The sequence below is a fragment of the Scleropages formosus genome, chromosome 14 (genome assembly GCF_900964775.1).
Source record: "Scleropages formosus chromosome 14, fSclFor1.1, whole genome shotgun sequence".
NCBI classification, from domain to species: Eukaryota; Metazoa; Chordata; class Actinopteri; order Osteoglossiformes; family Osteoglossidae; genus Scleropages; species Scleropages formosus.
In genome coordinates this window covers 21,903,908-21,917,489 of record NC_041819.1, presented here as the reverse complement: position 1 = coordinate 21,917,489, position 13,582 = coordinate 21,903,908, and the positions used below count along the sequence as shown (strand labels likewise).

The 13,582-nt window shown below is 43.5% G+C and overlaps 1 protein-coding gene across 3 annotated transcripts in view; it reads right to left on the bottom strand.

Annotated features, from left to right (window-relative positions):
- Nucleotides 1-13,582, bottom strand: part of LOC108929005 (myosin light chain kinase, smooth muscle-like) — a 61,273-nt gene that overhangs the window by 46,017 nt on the left and 1,674 nt on the right. For all 3 annotated transcript variants that reach the window (XM_018743274.2, XM_018743275.2, XM_018743276.2), the window contains exon 2: nt 4,508-4,664. In XM_018743274.2, coding sequence (XP_018598790.1) covers nt 4,508-4,660 — 153 coding nt within the window. In that variant the 5' untranslated portion in view covers nt 4,661-4,664. The remainder of the gene's footprint in view (nt 1-4,507; nt 4,665-13,582) is intronic.

Below are 13,582 nucleotides of genomic sequence, written 5' to 3'. Positions count from 1 at the left end.
GCCCGCGCTAATCATTCTAATCCAGATAATGGTGCATTTTTCTATGTACGAGTTCACGTCAGGCAATGCTAATCTCCAGCGGAGCCCCGCCACGGCTCCTAGTGCTGGGAAATGTTTCCAAGCTGGAACTGATCACCGGAGCGGAACCGCGCTGGCCCGCGTTCTGCTTCAGAAGACCTGACAAAACACGGAGGAGCGAGAGTCACATGACAAAGACATTATAATCCATTTAAATGAAAAGAAAGGTCTCGGTGCCCATTGCTGCCCATTGCTTCCAGTGCCTGTCTCCTGTCATGGGGCGGTGGAGAAACCAAAACCTTCTGAGCAAACTGGAATTACAAATCAGGCCTGTTATTTCAGCATAAAATTTCATACTTTTTGGCACTAACGACGCAGCATATGATTAATGTACTCCCGGTAATGTCCGACAATTACGTCCAAACAAGACTACAGAAAGGACAGGCAGATCGTTTCACCCAACAACCATACCGATTGTAAGCCACAGTATTCTGATTAAACATGGAAAGTCTCTTGGACATCAGGGTGAAGGGGAAACCACAGGTCGTTTACATACTGCTGGAAATATTAGCGCTCGAGGCCCTCATTACCATAACAGCGGGTCCGAGTAAACAGGGAGCTCAAAGTGCTGTTATTGTTGGGTCTGTCGCAAGTGAGAGGGATAAGTCAGCATCTGTCCTCAATGTGCAAATAATATACACCGCTACTAATGGCCCACAGGAGAACTAAATCAAATCTGTAGCTGTTTCAGAAGGAAACAAGGCTCTGAAGTCTTTCAGGAAAAATTCATATGTAATTTAATTATAAATTTACATATGATTTATATCTTGCTTAGAACCCATTTTCATCCAAACTGACACAGTTCGGGGTTTTACTCTTTTATGATGCTGGACCTTAAATTGCTGAGGCAGGTTAAAATAAATGAAACGCATACAGGTGGTCCTCGATTTAAGATGGTTCGACGTGCGATTTTTTTCAACTTTACGATGGTGAGCTGGCAATAGATATTCAGTAGAAACCGTACCTTGAATTTTGAATTTTAATTTTTTTCCCAGGCAAGCGATACTCGGAGCGATACTCTCTCGAGATGCTGGGCAGCGACAGCAATCCGCGTCTCCTAGACTGTCAAGCAGAGGTGTGTATTAGGTGTATTAAATGCATTTTCGACTTATGATGGGTTTTGGGGAATGTAACCCCATCGTAACTCGGGGGCCACCTGTATTGTAGTTTCAAAATAGAGCAGAGCAAGAGCAGACCCTTGGCTGAGCCGTGAACCTTTGAGTATTTCTGTGCTTATATGCTTATAATATATAAATCTCCATATTAATTGCTGGTCACTTGTGCTTTAAGGAGCTGAACTGCATTGAAAGCGCTGAGAATGTGATCATTTATTGGCCTTGTGGCTTTTCCACATAATACGGAGACGAACACCGGGAAAGGACTGTGGCTCAAAAGCAGCCGTTGGTTGCTGGTATTGGTTAAGCGTATTGCCTTAAGCTGGAACATTGATGGCTTGTGTCCTATAAGATAACCTGCTCTTGCAGACCTGAGCAAGTAACTTCTCCACAGTTGTTCCTGTGAAATACCCTGCTCCCTGGGTAGCTACTATGGTAACTCGCTGTATATACAAGTCAGTACAGCTAAGTAGTGTAACATCACATTAGCTATTCGCTTCTAAAACACAATTTGGAGTGGAAGTCCATTTGTAACTCTGTTTTGTAAAATCAAAGTAATTTTTACCACTCAGTCAAAATCAACGAACGCGTAATAACAGACACCCAAAGAGTAAAATTAGGAGTAATTTAAAATTACCAATTTAAAATACTTTCTCCCCACGAACTCCTATTCAGGTTCTATATATGTTTAAAACATTTATCAGCTTGTTATTGACCACTGATGCTCAGGAACAGCAGATAGAAGCTGTAAGCACTGTGAATGTGAGATGAATTACGGAAATCCTGTTTCTAATTTGTCTGCATGAATTTTATCGCCAACTAATGGCAAGGAGCGGAAATACAGCCTGGTTTTGCTTGATTAAATAAATAAATGAATAAAGAAATTACATGATCATTCCTGAAAATGCAGTTAAAAACATGCACATCAACAGAAAAATGATTGTATCACTGGAATTGTTTAACTCGAACATCAGTAACATGAGCCACCGTAGTACGAAATAGCCCCTTGTTGTAAACTTTGGCTCTGAGTTAGTTACAAACAAACAAAATGTAATCTAGACAAAACAAATCTAGGAGCAATGTATCCCATTCCGCAGGTTAAAGTATCCCAGGCATTCAAAACAACAAAGTCCATACCACTGTTATAGTTCTACATGAGTGCACAAAACCAAGGAACTTAAAGCTCCATTGAAGAGCTGCCGTGAAGACAGAGAAGGGGAGGGGAGGGGGGTGTACTTTACTGGCACTTAAAGAAGATGTGGGAAGGGTTTCCTGTGAGTGCAATCTCACTTTGGGATCTGTGAGCACATTCATCTGAGCCACAGATCGACCGCAAAGAACCAGCTACATAATCTTTAATCACAGATTTGTTGCCATGCCACATCAGTTTGCTCACAATTACCTGCATTGCGTTGCCAGGGGAACGCAAATGTTAGTGGATACTCTCCTCTTAAATGCCAAAATCTTGGAAAACGTTAGGAATACTCTACATGCATTACATAATGATACTAGACAGTAAAAATAATATATGTTGGAAAGAAATAATTGAAGTTCATTCCAGCTTCACTTCTTCTTTGACCCCATTTTGTACACGTCACACAAAATTTGAGAGCATATTAGTTACACACCACATGTTTGAGTAGTTCTGCTTCTGGTTGATGTAAATGGAAAAGTTTGACAAACATTCAGAAAAAAAATTATATATACTCATTGTGTGGTTAATGGGGAGCAAGGTGGTGCAGTGGGTTGGACCAGGTCCTGCTTTCCAGTGGGTCTGGGGTTCAAGTCCCCCTTGGGGTGCCTTGCGATGGACTGGCATCCTGTCCTGGGTGTGTTGCCAGGTTAGGCTCCAGCTCCCTGCGGCCCCGTATGGGACAAGCGATTCAGACAGCGAGTGTGTGTGGTTAACACCATATGGAGTCTGAATTTTGACAACCAATAAATTTTTTACTATGTTTACTAATGCCCTTGTATGCCATCTGTCTTGTGAGCATCTATTCAAAAATTTTCACACAACCAAACATGAATGACCTACCAATAATATTGGCCTTTACACAGGTGATGCAGCTCAGAGACATGCACTGCTTACAGGCAAACGATGAATAAATATTGCTGTTCATTGATTATTTACAAATAAAGGCCTTAAACATACATAATGATGTCCTTTACTGCACATTCTGAATCATATGAATTTATGGGCAAGTTTTTTTTACATTCATTCATTTAGCTGATAATTTTCTCTAGAGTGACTGACAGTGTTAAGATACAAATATTTACCCATTTAAAAATGCTGGGTAAATTTTAATGGAGCAATCTGGGATAGCTACCTTGTTCAGGGGTACCGAAGGAGGGGATTCAAACCTACAACCTCCAAAGGCAGTAGAAATATCAGCTATGTGATGCATTTCTTTTTAATTTATTTGCAACTGTGGGGCTTAACATGTCACATCACTGGTGTATTGTGTTATTCCTTCCATTTAATACTAAAATACCAATATTTTGCCATTTCCCAGCAATTTAAGCCCAGCAGTACCAGTCCAGGACCTCACAGGATGAGACTTATACCCCAATTGTGTGGTGTGTAGACAGGCATGGTTACCAGGAGGGTTTTCAGTCCCTAAAGCTGACATTAACCACACAATGGCGGTTTGTTCTAGATTTCTTCAAATGTAAGACAAATGAGCATGAAGAAGAGACGGTCTTATTCCTCAAGTCAGCTACTCTTCAAACAAGCCATTCCGAAAGGGCTCGGCTGCTGATGTAAAAGCCAAAATGAAAACCAGGTGAAGGAGCTGGTGTGGGGTTGAGGGATGTGGGTGATAAAATCATGCTTGTTTTAAAATGTGTCCCATAAATCTGTGCTTGTGTTACAAGGTCTGGGAGTTGAGTAAAGGGGTAAGAAAACTCCTTCGTGAAAGAATCTGGTCTGGAACACAGGACCTGACCACTGGGAAAGGAATGTGGGCTTGGAGACGTACAGGGAGTCGTTACGAACCACCTCCAAAAACACGAGGCACGGTCTTAGCGAGAAAGTGCAAATGTAATTTTTTTTGCACGTCTTAGTTCACACGTAGATGATGTTGGTTGCTGACGTTGTCAAGGTCTTCGCTTCAAGCCAGTTCCTGGAGAAAGATGGCATGGAAACTGTTGACAGACTCAACACTTCCCAAAACGTCCTGTGGGAGGGGGCAATCAGCACCCGCTGACCCAGGACCCCCTTCAGAAAGCTTCAGTGCCACAACTGCTGCAAGTGAACCAACACGAGAACCCTTAACCTCAATGCCTCCCCACCCCAAGGGGAATCCCGGTCCTACCGTGCCTTCGAGCCTCGCCGTGCCCCCCTGGCTGACGCGGACATTGCGGGGTGGAAGAGTGAAGGCCGGGGGATCGCTCCTCAAGGAACCCCGACCCAACGTCAGGCTGGTCTTGGTGATCTGAGTGCTGGTGGCGAGTTGTACGTCCCCCATCTCTCTGTGGGAACAGGAACCCAACGAATAAACAAATAAAAAAATAATAGCGCAAACAATCCCGCTGAAACAATGCCACGTAAAACACAATAACTTTGCTTTGTTGCTCCATCCCCTTCCCAGATCCAGAAATTCTGAAGACATAAAGGACATCATGGGCAGATCTTCACTGCCTTAAAAAAATGCACCAATTGCACCACTAAAAAATCAGCACACAGTCATGTCAGTTCACATCATGATGCCTCTCTTTTATATTCTCTTACTGGCAACTGTTTCCTGTAACACCGCAAACCAGCACAGGTACAGGACGAGACCGAACCCACATTAACTAAGCAGTTATACAGAGAAGATACATTCCACATGAGAAGTTTGTGTCTCGCTTCTCCGGATTTAGATGCCTTCTTGTGCTTTGCTGACCTTGATTTTACAACATTTAGCACGTTACAGCTCTAAATGCCATAACAGCATTGCTGAGAAGAATGTGGAAACCTGCAAATAAGGGGGACTTCCCTTTCCTGGCGCTACACGAGGAAACGCATCCCGCATCTATAACCTACGCTTTGACCATGACTCCATCCATATTCTCAGGCAGCCCTCCGGCACTGGAGCACATGCATGGTAAAGGGTGGCCAAGTAATTAATAGCAAACAGGCTGGGAAAGGGGGAAAACTGGCCATGATGTGTGCACTGCACGGAATTTCAACGTCTGTGGTCGGGCGTGATGGAGGATTTTCTCGCTCCGTCCACCCAGGTCTCAGGACCTCATGACGGTCCTCTAGGTAGGTGCTGATGGGAAGACTCGCCTGCCGCTCAGATCATGATAGTGCCCTCAATGCAGCAAAGACGACCTCACAGTTCCACCTAAAACCTAATCAGAACTACTGACATTCACCGTCTGGATGACAAATCCCTCCCTAATGAAGGCAATGATCCTGGGTATATGAAAATTATCTCCTCATTCCTTCACGCCCCCCCCCCCCCCCCCCCACACACACACAAATCTCTTTCTATTTAACAGCACACTACTTAAACTCTGTCCATCCCTCTGGATACAAGAGGCATTAGAAGCTTAATATGATTTCATTGCCTTATTCAGTTCTAATCTGGCTTTGACGCCTAATTTACAAGGAAGAGGATCACCGGATTCCCTACCACCACCTACAGTACGTCTTTCTTTGGTGATTTCTCATTGCAGGAATGGGTGTCAAAAAGGTGTTTTGAAAGAAGTGATCTGGAGTGCGGTCTATAGCCACAGAAGACCTTAAACATGAGCGAAGCATCTTCCATGTTAAGAATATAGGCTGCAGTATTTGCCATTAAGTCACGTTTTTTGCTCTCCCCCCAGTCAAGGGACTCCAACAAAATCACCCTGAGAAGTCATTTCAGATGAATGAAAACAAACAGACTGTAGTTTATTTGTTGTTGCATGTTTTGTTTGCTGAAGATCAGATCAAAAATGTCAGAGAGATGGATTGCAGCCACATGGAGCCTTCGACGGCAATGTGACAACCACACGCTGCATGAAATCACGCACATACCACACACATTCCATATGCATGAAGTTCCAAGAACCTTAACCTGAATAGACAATCCAACTCTTAATGTGTTTCAGGTTTAGCAGCGCCTCCAGTCCTAATAATAAAAGTTCATACATGAAAGGCATTAAATATTTTTCTTCCAGGGTTCCCCCCCAAATACTGTAAATCATACATGATGAAATTCAGTTGTGAGGTTGTTCCAATTCCTCACCAGCCCCTCACCGTATCGAATAAAACATTTGAAGCATGCAGTCCTTTGGAGAAGATGCATCCGAGTTGAAGTGGACCACTACTCATGTGTTTCTTCTTAAGTCCCTAGCAGTAACGGCCCTTATTGTAAGAAAATCTATCGATGCCTTCCCTTAACATTTAATGACATTAATATCTATGGCCTGTACCAGTTCTTAAGATGCTCAATCTGATGTTCATATGATATGACAGATGGGTGGCGTGGTGGCGGGTTTAGCCAGTGCCCGCTGTGTGGCAGGTCTAGGGTTCAAGCCCTGCTTGGGGTGCCTTGCGGTGGACTGGCATCCCATCCAGGGTGTGTCCCCTCCCCCTACAGCCTTGCACCCTGTGTTGCCAGGTTAGGCTCTGGTTTGCTACAACCGTTTGTCAACATTGATTCATTGATATGATGGTCAATTTGAACTAAGATTCAGCATTACTTGGACTTTATAAAACAATGTCTTCATTCAGTGAAGATACCCCTAGAGTTTGCCCTTTTCCTAGTGATCACAAGGACCCAGTGTGAACAGACTCAACTGATGTAGTACCTTTCACGTGTTCCAGCTGCAATCCATCAAATGTGAACACATTCTGTGAAGACTGCGGTAAACAAACCAAAATGGACTTATGAGAGTTACACATGATCTTCCACCGCCCAGTGGAAACCTGAAGAGCTCAAGGGACAGAACAAATCTCCATTCATGTTAACAGTGAGAAAAACATGATTTCATGATATCTCTAAGAGAGCCCAGACCTGGTATGTACTTCCCCTTCTCTTCACCTTTCCCTTCGGCTATATGAACACACGGTCAACATCTTACACACACAACTAAGACATTATGAACAGTGATCTAAGGACTCAGAGCTCAGAAGAACTGCAAACCCTTATTCGGGTTGAGATGTCAGTAATAAAATACGTACATGGTGTGTTCAACCTAATCCACTGAATGGACCATGCTACCCTACACCACGTTTTAATAAATCTTACCTTACAGGTGCTCTTTTCAAAACTCCACTGTGCACTGCCAACTTTGCAAGGAGAATAATTCACAAGGAAAATATTCTGAAAAAGCAGTGTGGAAGAAGAATTTGGACAGAAACCTCCAAAACACCAGCTTGCCGCATTCTACCAAAGCTGTCTGGCCAAAAGATGACGGAAGTCCCGTCCAAGGCGAAGATGTACTTCTGTTTAAAGTTCAGGAAGCCTCGTTCTCCAGCTGGCCGTCCTGGTGCTCTGTGTGTGTGTGTGTGTGTGTGTGTGTGCAGATCCAGATGGTACAGGGACTGATGGAGCAAGTTGCAGTGTGAGGAGACCAAGCATTCATGGGGAAAACCAGGGTCCCTCAGGGCTCTGGCCTCTTATGTTGCTTGTTCCGTCGAGGCCCCGAACCACCAGATTCAAATAATCATTGGCTGAACTGAACTGATTTAATCTTTATCTCACAGCTTTGTATACAGAACGTGACCAAATAAAAGTTCTGGAGCCGAGGATCAGCAGTTCCAGCCCTTGAGTGCCGCAGTCCTGTCTGTTTTGCATTCTTATCAGTGACAGACTTATTGACCCCAACATGCATTTGAAGAGGACCACTTATCTCCAGCAAGTCTTCAAATTTGATTAATCTCATTAAGTCACCACTTATCTCACTGAAACAGAATGCAAATTCAGGGATAAAAATGAGACAGTAAAGTTGGATCTAACAGACACACCATAAAACCCAACAACAATCATGGCTGGCTAACTCAAAGCATAACTCTCAAGTATCTCCATGCACCATGAACACAACAGAGTGCATTCCTCCTCTTTGAGTGTTCCGCCATGGTCCTCATGGATATTCCGAACTGCTTGTAACAAAAAAAGAGAATAATGAACAAAAAACTCAGACTTTTGTTATAAATGGATGACACCAAACGCTGAAGATCCATTTGGAGATCTCGGGTTTGGTCTGACGTTTCCGAACAAAACGCACTGATGACACATGGAAAAAATAACATGAAAAACTGCTTTCGGTTTCTGAAGCGCCCGTGAAATTCTATATCAAAGCTTGATTGCAATCTGTACAGAAATGAACCACAGCAGAATAAAGCGGAGAAACGCTGGAATACACACATATTAAATTTATATGACAACAAAAGAGTGTAAATAAGCAGTGTGCAGTTATTAATTAGAAGAAAGTAGTGGCAGCTCCATAGTGCTGAGAAAATAAGAGGTCAGTAGTACCCTGTGCCCCCTCGCCCTCCAGCCTTTCGCCCTGTGTTGCCAGGTTAGGCTCGGGCTTGCCGCAACCCCACTCGGGAGAAGCGGCTGCAGACAGTGTGTGTGTGTATTTGTGTACGTGTGTGTAGTACCCTTACAGAGAGATCCCATTGGGACTGTAGGCATCTCAGGTCATCACTGCTGAAATTGCCATGAGTAACGCTGCAATTTTATAGCATAAATCTTGAAACTTTTGTTCCTCTATGACACTAATCTCTTTAGTCATTCAATGCAAACCAAATAAATTTGAGTGTAATTCCATGCTGGCTAAAAAAATGACTGCACAGATGGCAATATTGACCAGCAATGAACATGGTGATACCGTGGTATTTTGGAATTGTGCATTATCTGGACTGCATTATGTGCATATGATGGAGAGCCCTTGGGCAGGGACTAGTTTATATGTTTCGTGAACGTGTTGATATCGTGGATTTGGAAAACTGCAGAATGAGTAGATAGTAATTGGGAGTTTGGACAGGGTTGGGTATCCACATGACATGCTGAGCATTGTTATGAAATAATAATAAAAGAGATGTATTTTGAAATGCACAATAGGGAGCATCGGTGCAGCGGGTAAAGTAATGGTTATGGACATGATCTTGTAGCCTGAAGGGTACAAGTGTGAATAAGCAGCCCTTGAAAAAGGTTCTTAACCCAAGTGACCCCTAAATATCAGCTGTAAACGGATAAAGCTGTAAGTTGCTTTGAATAAATTTAAGGACCGAGCAAAATAATCCAAAAAGAACCAGCAAATCTACTGACTATGTTAATATCATGTGATTTGACCATGGAAGAGCATTTGGGGTTAAATAAGAAGTCTTCAGTCATCATGTGTTGAATGTCTCACATGACAGTATGCATCAGTTTAATGGGATTTTTTTGCATGTGATTGCATTTTTTCCACCTTTTTGAAGCTATTAGCTGACAGATTGTTTTCAAATATTTCTGCACAGCTGCAAGTTTTTTCTCAGCCTAAGGTAGTATGTGGACTTCTCCGATCATTGGTTTGCTAAAACCATTCTTAACTAATTGACTGTAAACAAATAGCCATAACCTGAGTGATCATCTGTCCGGTTTCTTTCACCAGACGTCTCCATGGTTTATGAGTTGCCAGGTTTTCGACAGGACAGGAGTTCATCAGTGTGACCATCAGAAAGCAGCCCATGCAGATCCAGGCTGGAAGCCCGATGAAGACCTATGACACAGAACGTGCGTCTATTAAACGCACAACTAATGCTATCACAAAACTTATCACACCCTTCTGCAGCTACACTAAGCAAACGATGGTGTTGAAGAGGAATGCATCAAGAGCAAATAGGCCTGCAAACTAGACACTGCTCTGAATTTTCAAAGACAAATATATAAAACTGAAGTTTTCTGCACTCAATATCTACTGATCATGTCCTGATCACAACAGCAGATTGAAATGACCGATAGAACTGTGACCAACAGAAGTTCTCTTTTAGGTCAAGGAAAGCCACTCTGCTCCACAATCCAGGTAACACATTTGTTCTAAGAGAAATCCATACATTTATTTGTCACTTTCCTTCAAAAAAACTTACAATGTTAAGCTACCTTCAACTATTTACCCATTTGTACAGCTGGGTAGTTTTATAGTAAGTACCTTGCACAAGGAATGGGTGAAATTCAGGCCAGCAACCTCTGGATCCAAAGGGAGCCACTACGCTGTCAGGATCCTTCTTACACTTCAGTGTTTAACAGCTGTGCTTTGACAGGCTTTCAGACAGCATTTGAGGTTCAGTGTAAGATGACGGCTTTGGGGGGAAAACCGCGGTCCTCTTTGGTATGGAGTATGATGAACTCATCGCATCTGGATGGTGATCTGTTAGTACTTCATGAACAGGTGGGGTGGGATCCAGCCTGGCCACACCCTGTCACCCATACTGACAGCTGCACCTGGGCCCAGACCGTTACAGGGACAACAAGCATGAGGTGTAGCTATCAACTGACTGAAGACTCTATAAAAGGGTGGACGTTGATAGCCTGGGGTGAAGCTGTTGAACTGCTGGAGAATTGTATTTGGGTGATGGTGGTGATGGTGGTGGTGGAGGAAGAGGAGAAGAAGTTCTGAGTCTGGACTTAGTTTTATGCTTTCGATTTTTTTTCTTTTAGGACTGGAAAGCTACTTTGTATTTTATTTGGTTGGCTTGAATCCTGAGAGTTTTGGATTTGGATTTTGTAAACATGGATCTTACTCATAAAAGCAACTGAAATGAAGCCACTGCTGGCCCCTGCCTGTTCACTAGGATCCATGTTGCACCAGTGTTTCCCAGTAGGGTCCATACTGGATGGCACGAATACCCAGTGCAGGACTGAAAGTACGTGAGATGTTTTTGCTTGATAGTGCAAAGGATTCCTGCAAATTTTCCCTCTAATCTTTGTAGCAAAATCTTAGTAAACAAGAAGCAGCACAGAAAGAGAACAAGAAGCCATCCTTCAGCGTATCGTTTAGCACAAACAAGCGAAGCCATGAATGCTTCATGAATGCTTCATCGTCCTTCTTGGCAGCTGTTGGAAAGGCCAGAAAGCAGGACCCAGATCACTAGCACTTAAACCACGCAGTGCATATCAAACCTTTCCTCCAAAACCTACAAATCACAAGCTTTCGCAAAAACTTCTTATGTCCTGCATGCTTGTTAGCGAAGCTACGCTAGTTAGCATATCTGCAACACATCTTGAGTCTATTTCTGCACTTAGTCCCTGAGACACAAGACTGCGCCCTGACATCCGGACCTTCACCCACCGCTGAACCGAACATGACAAACGCATACTTGTGGACAGCTGCCTTCGCTGGACTTTTTTTTTTTTTTTTCTCAGATTCCACCGAGGATCTCGTTTGGCACTCAGACCTGAACCCGGAGCTGCCCGAGCGTGTCCAATTCCACAGCACTGTTTATTCTTTTGCAGATCACCGTCATCACTCTGGGTCTTTACTCTTAGAACGCTGCTGCCAAGGTCCGAAGGCCTGCGCTGGTACTTCGCACCATAATCACCCCTGTGGCCAGCAGAATGGGAGCCAGACGCAGCACAATATCTAGTCATAACATTTTGGGTAAGAAGAATATGTAAGGATATTATTGCAGTGCTTAGCTCATTCTTAACGAAAACCATGTACAATGTTACCCATTGATACAGTGCGGTATTTTACTGGCACAGCTCAGGTTAAGTACCTTTCCCGTGGGGCAATCGCTGGACAATATGCCAGCTGGGAACCTTCCTGTTCCAAATCCATGCGCTCAGTCTCTGCACTACCTGTTGTTATTCTAATACACACATCCTGGCTAAAGCCGGGGTGTCCAACATGCAGCCCAAGGGCCTAATATGGCCTGCAAAAAATAATCTGTAAAACTATTAATAAATACTACATCAACCTTAAATACTGTAAATTGTGCTGAATCACAAGATAATACCATTATAGTCAGACAAGCACTTGAAAAAATTGTTTTAGGTGCGGCATGTGTTCAGTTTAGACTTTTAAGATTCAGGATGTCACTGTGATTTTTACATGTGTTGCCCTCAGTACAATTCACAATAATGATTGTGACCCTTGGCTGAAAACAGTTGATTTATGAATAGGTTTTTATATTATATTGCAAATTAATACCATTTCCTTGTTAGAAGCAATTTTATGGCATTCATAAATATACAGTAGATTTCCCACATAGCTCATTATGTTCCAGATTGACTTCCTGTCCTCATGATGGACATGTCCAGTGAGCAACACTGGTCATCCATCCATCCATCCATCCATCCATCCATCACTGCTTGTTAAATTCAGGATCACGTTGGTCTGGAGCTTATCCTAGATGCATAGGGACCAAGTGTGATCAGGAACCAGAGCACCTGAAGGAAACCCACATAGATATGGGGAGAATATAGACTCCATGCAGACTTAACTGGATTTGAATCCACATCCAAACCCAAAACCCAGAAACTCTGAGACACCAGCACTACCTGCTGAGCTCCTGTATCGCTCATGTACCACAAGTGTTAGCTGTGAATAAATACAAATCAATCTGAAGTATGAGTCCAAAGCCAAAGAACATATTTCAATGAATGAAACTGTAAACACACAGATTAACGATCTGAAACGGAGCTATATGAAAAGTGCAGGACAATCCAAACTAGAGCAGAACCACCATTCCACCCAGATACCATGACACAGGGTGATAGTAAGAAGTGGGGGTGCATGGGGTCTTGCTGGCATTGGCTCTGCGAGAAAAACCACAGATGGGTACTAAGCACCTCAATCCTCTGCACTGTTATGGGTAAGAAGCGCCATTAATTAAGAAGTTGAAATGAAGGCAGAACGGGCAGCTGACACCATGGCTCAAAGGGAGCAGAGGAGAAGCAGCGTGAGAGTGGAGGGACTATGGCGGTGGTGCCATGAGGGGGGGTGTAGGTCCATGGATTGCCACGTAAAAGCTACCATGGAACCCAGGTGCCATCAATGCAACTGTTTTCCAGGAGAAGAAAGCCATTCTTCAAATTTCTTAGGAAGTTCCAGCTTTACCCTCTGCATAGATGATGCTTTTCTGCAAAGTCATTTACTCTGATTTATCCATTTATACAGCTGGGTAATTTTACTGTCAGTCCAGGGTAAATACCTTCTTCATGGGTACAACAGCAGGAGGTGGGATGCAAACCCAGGTTCTTCAAATGTAAGGCAGCACCTCCAAACCACCAACCTACCTGCTGCCCCATCTGTACACACTCTTGCCCAGGGTTTGACTTATGCGTGTCAAGAACTCCTGGTGAGGCCGAATCTTTTCAAGCACTCGGAAGTAACGTGTCTAATTTTAACGTGATCTGGCCAAGGAGATGTGTGGAGAAAGCGCGGTCCCTTGGGTGCGTAATTACCTAACGGGAGGGATTAGCTTT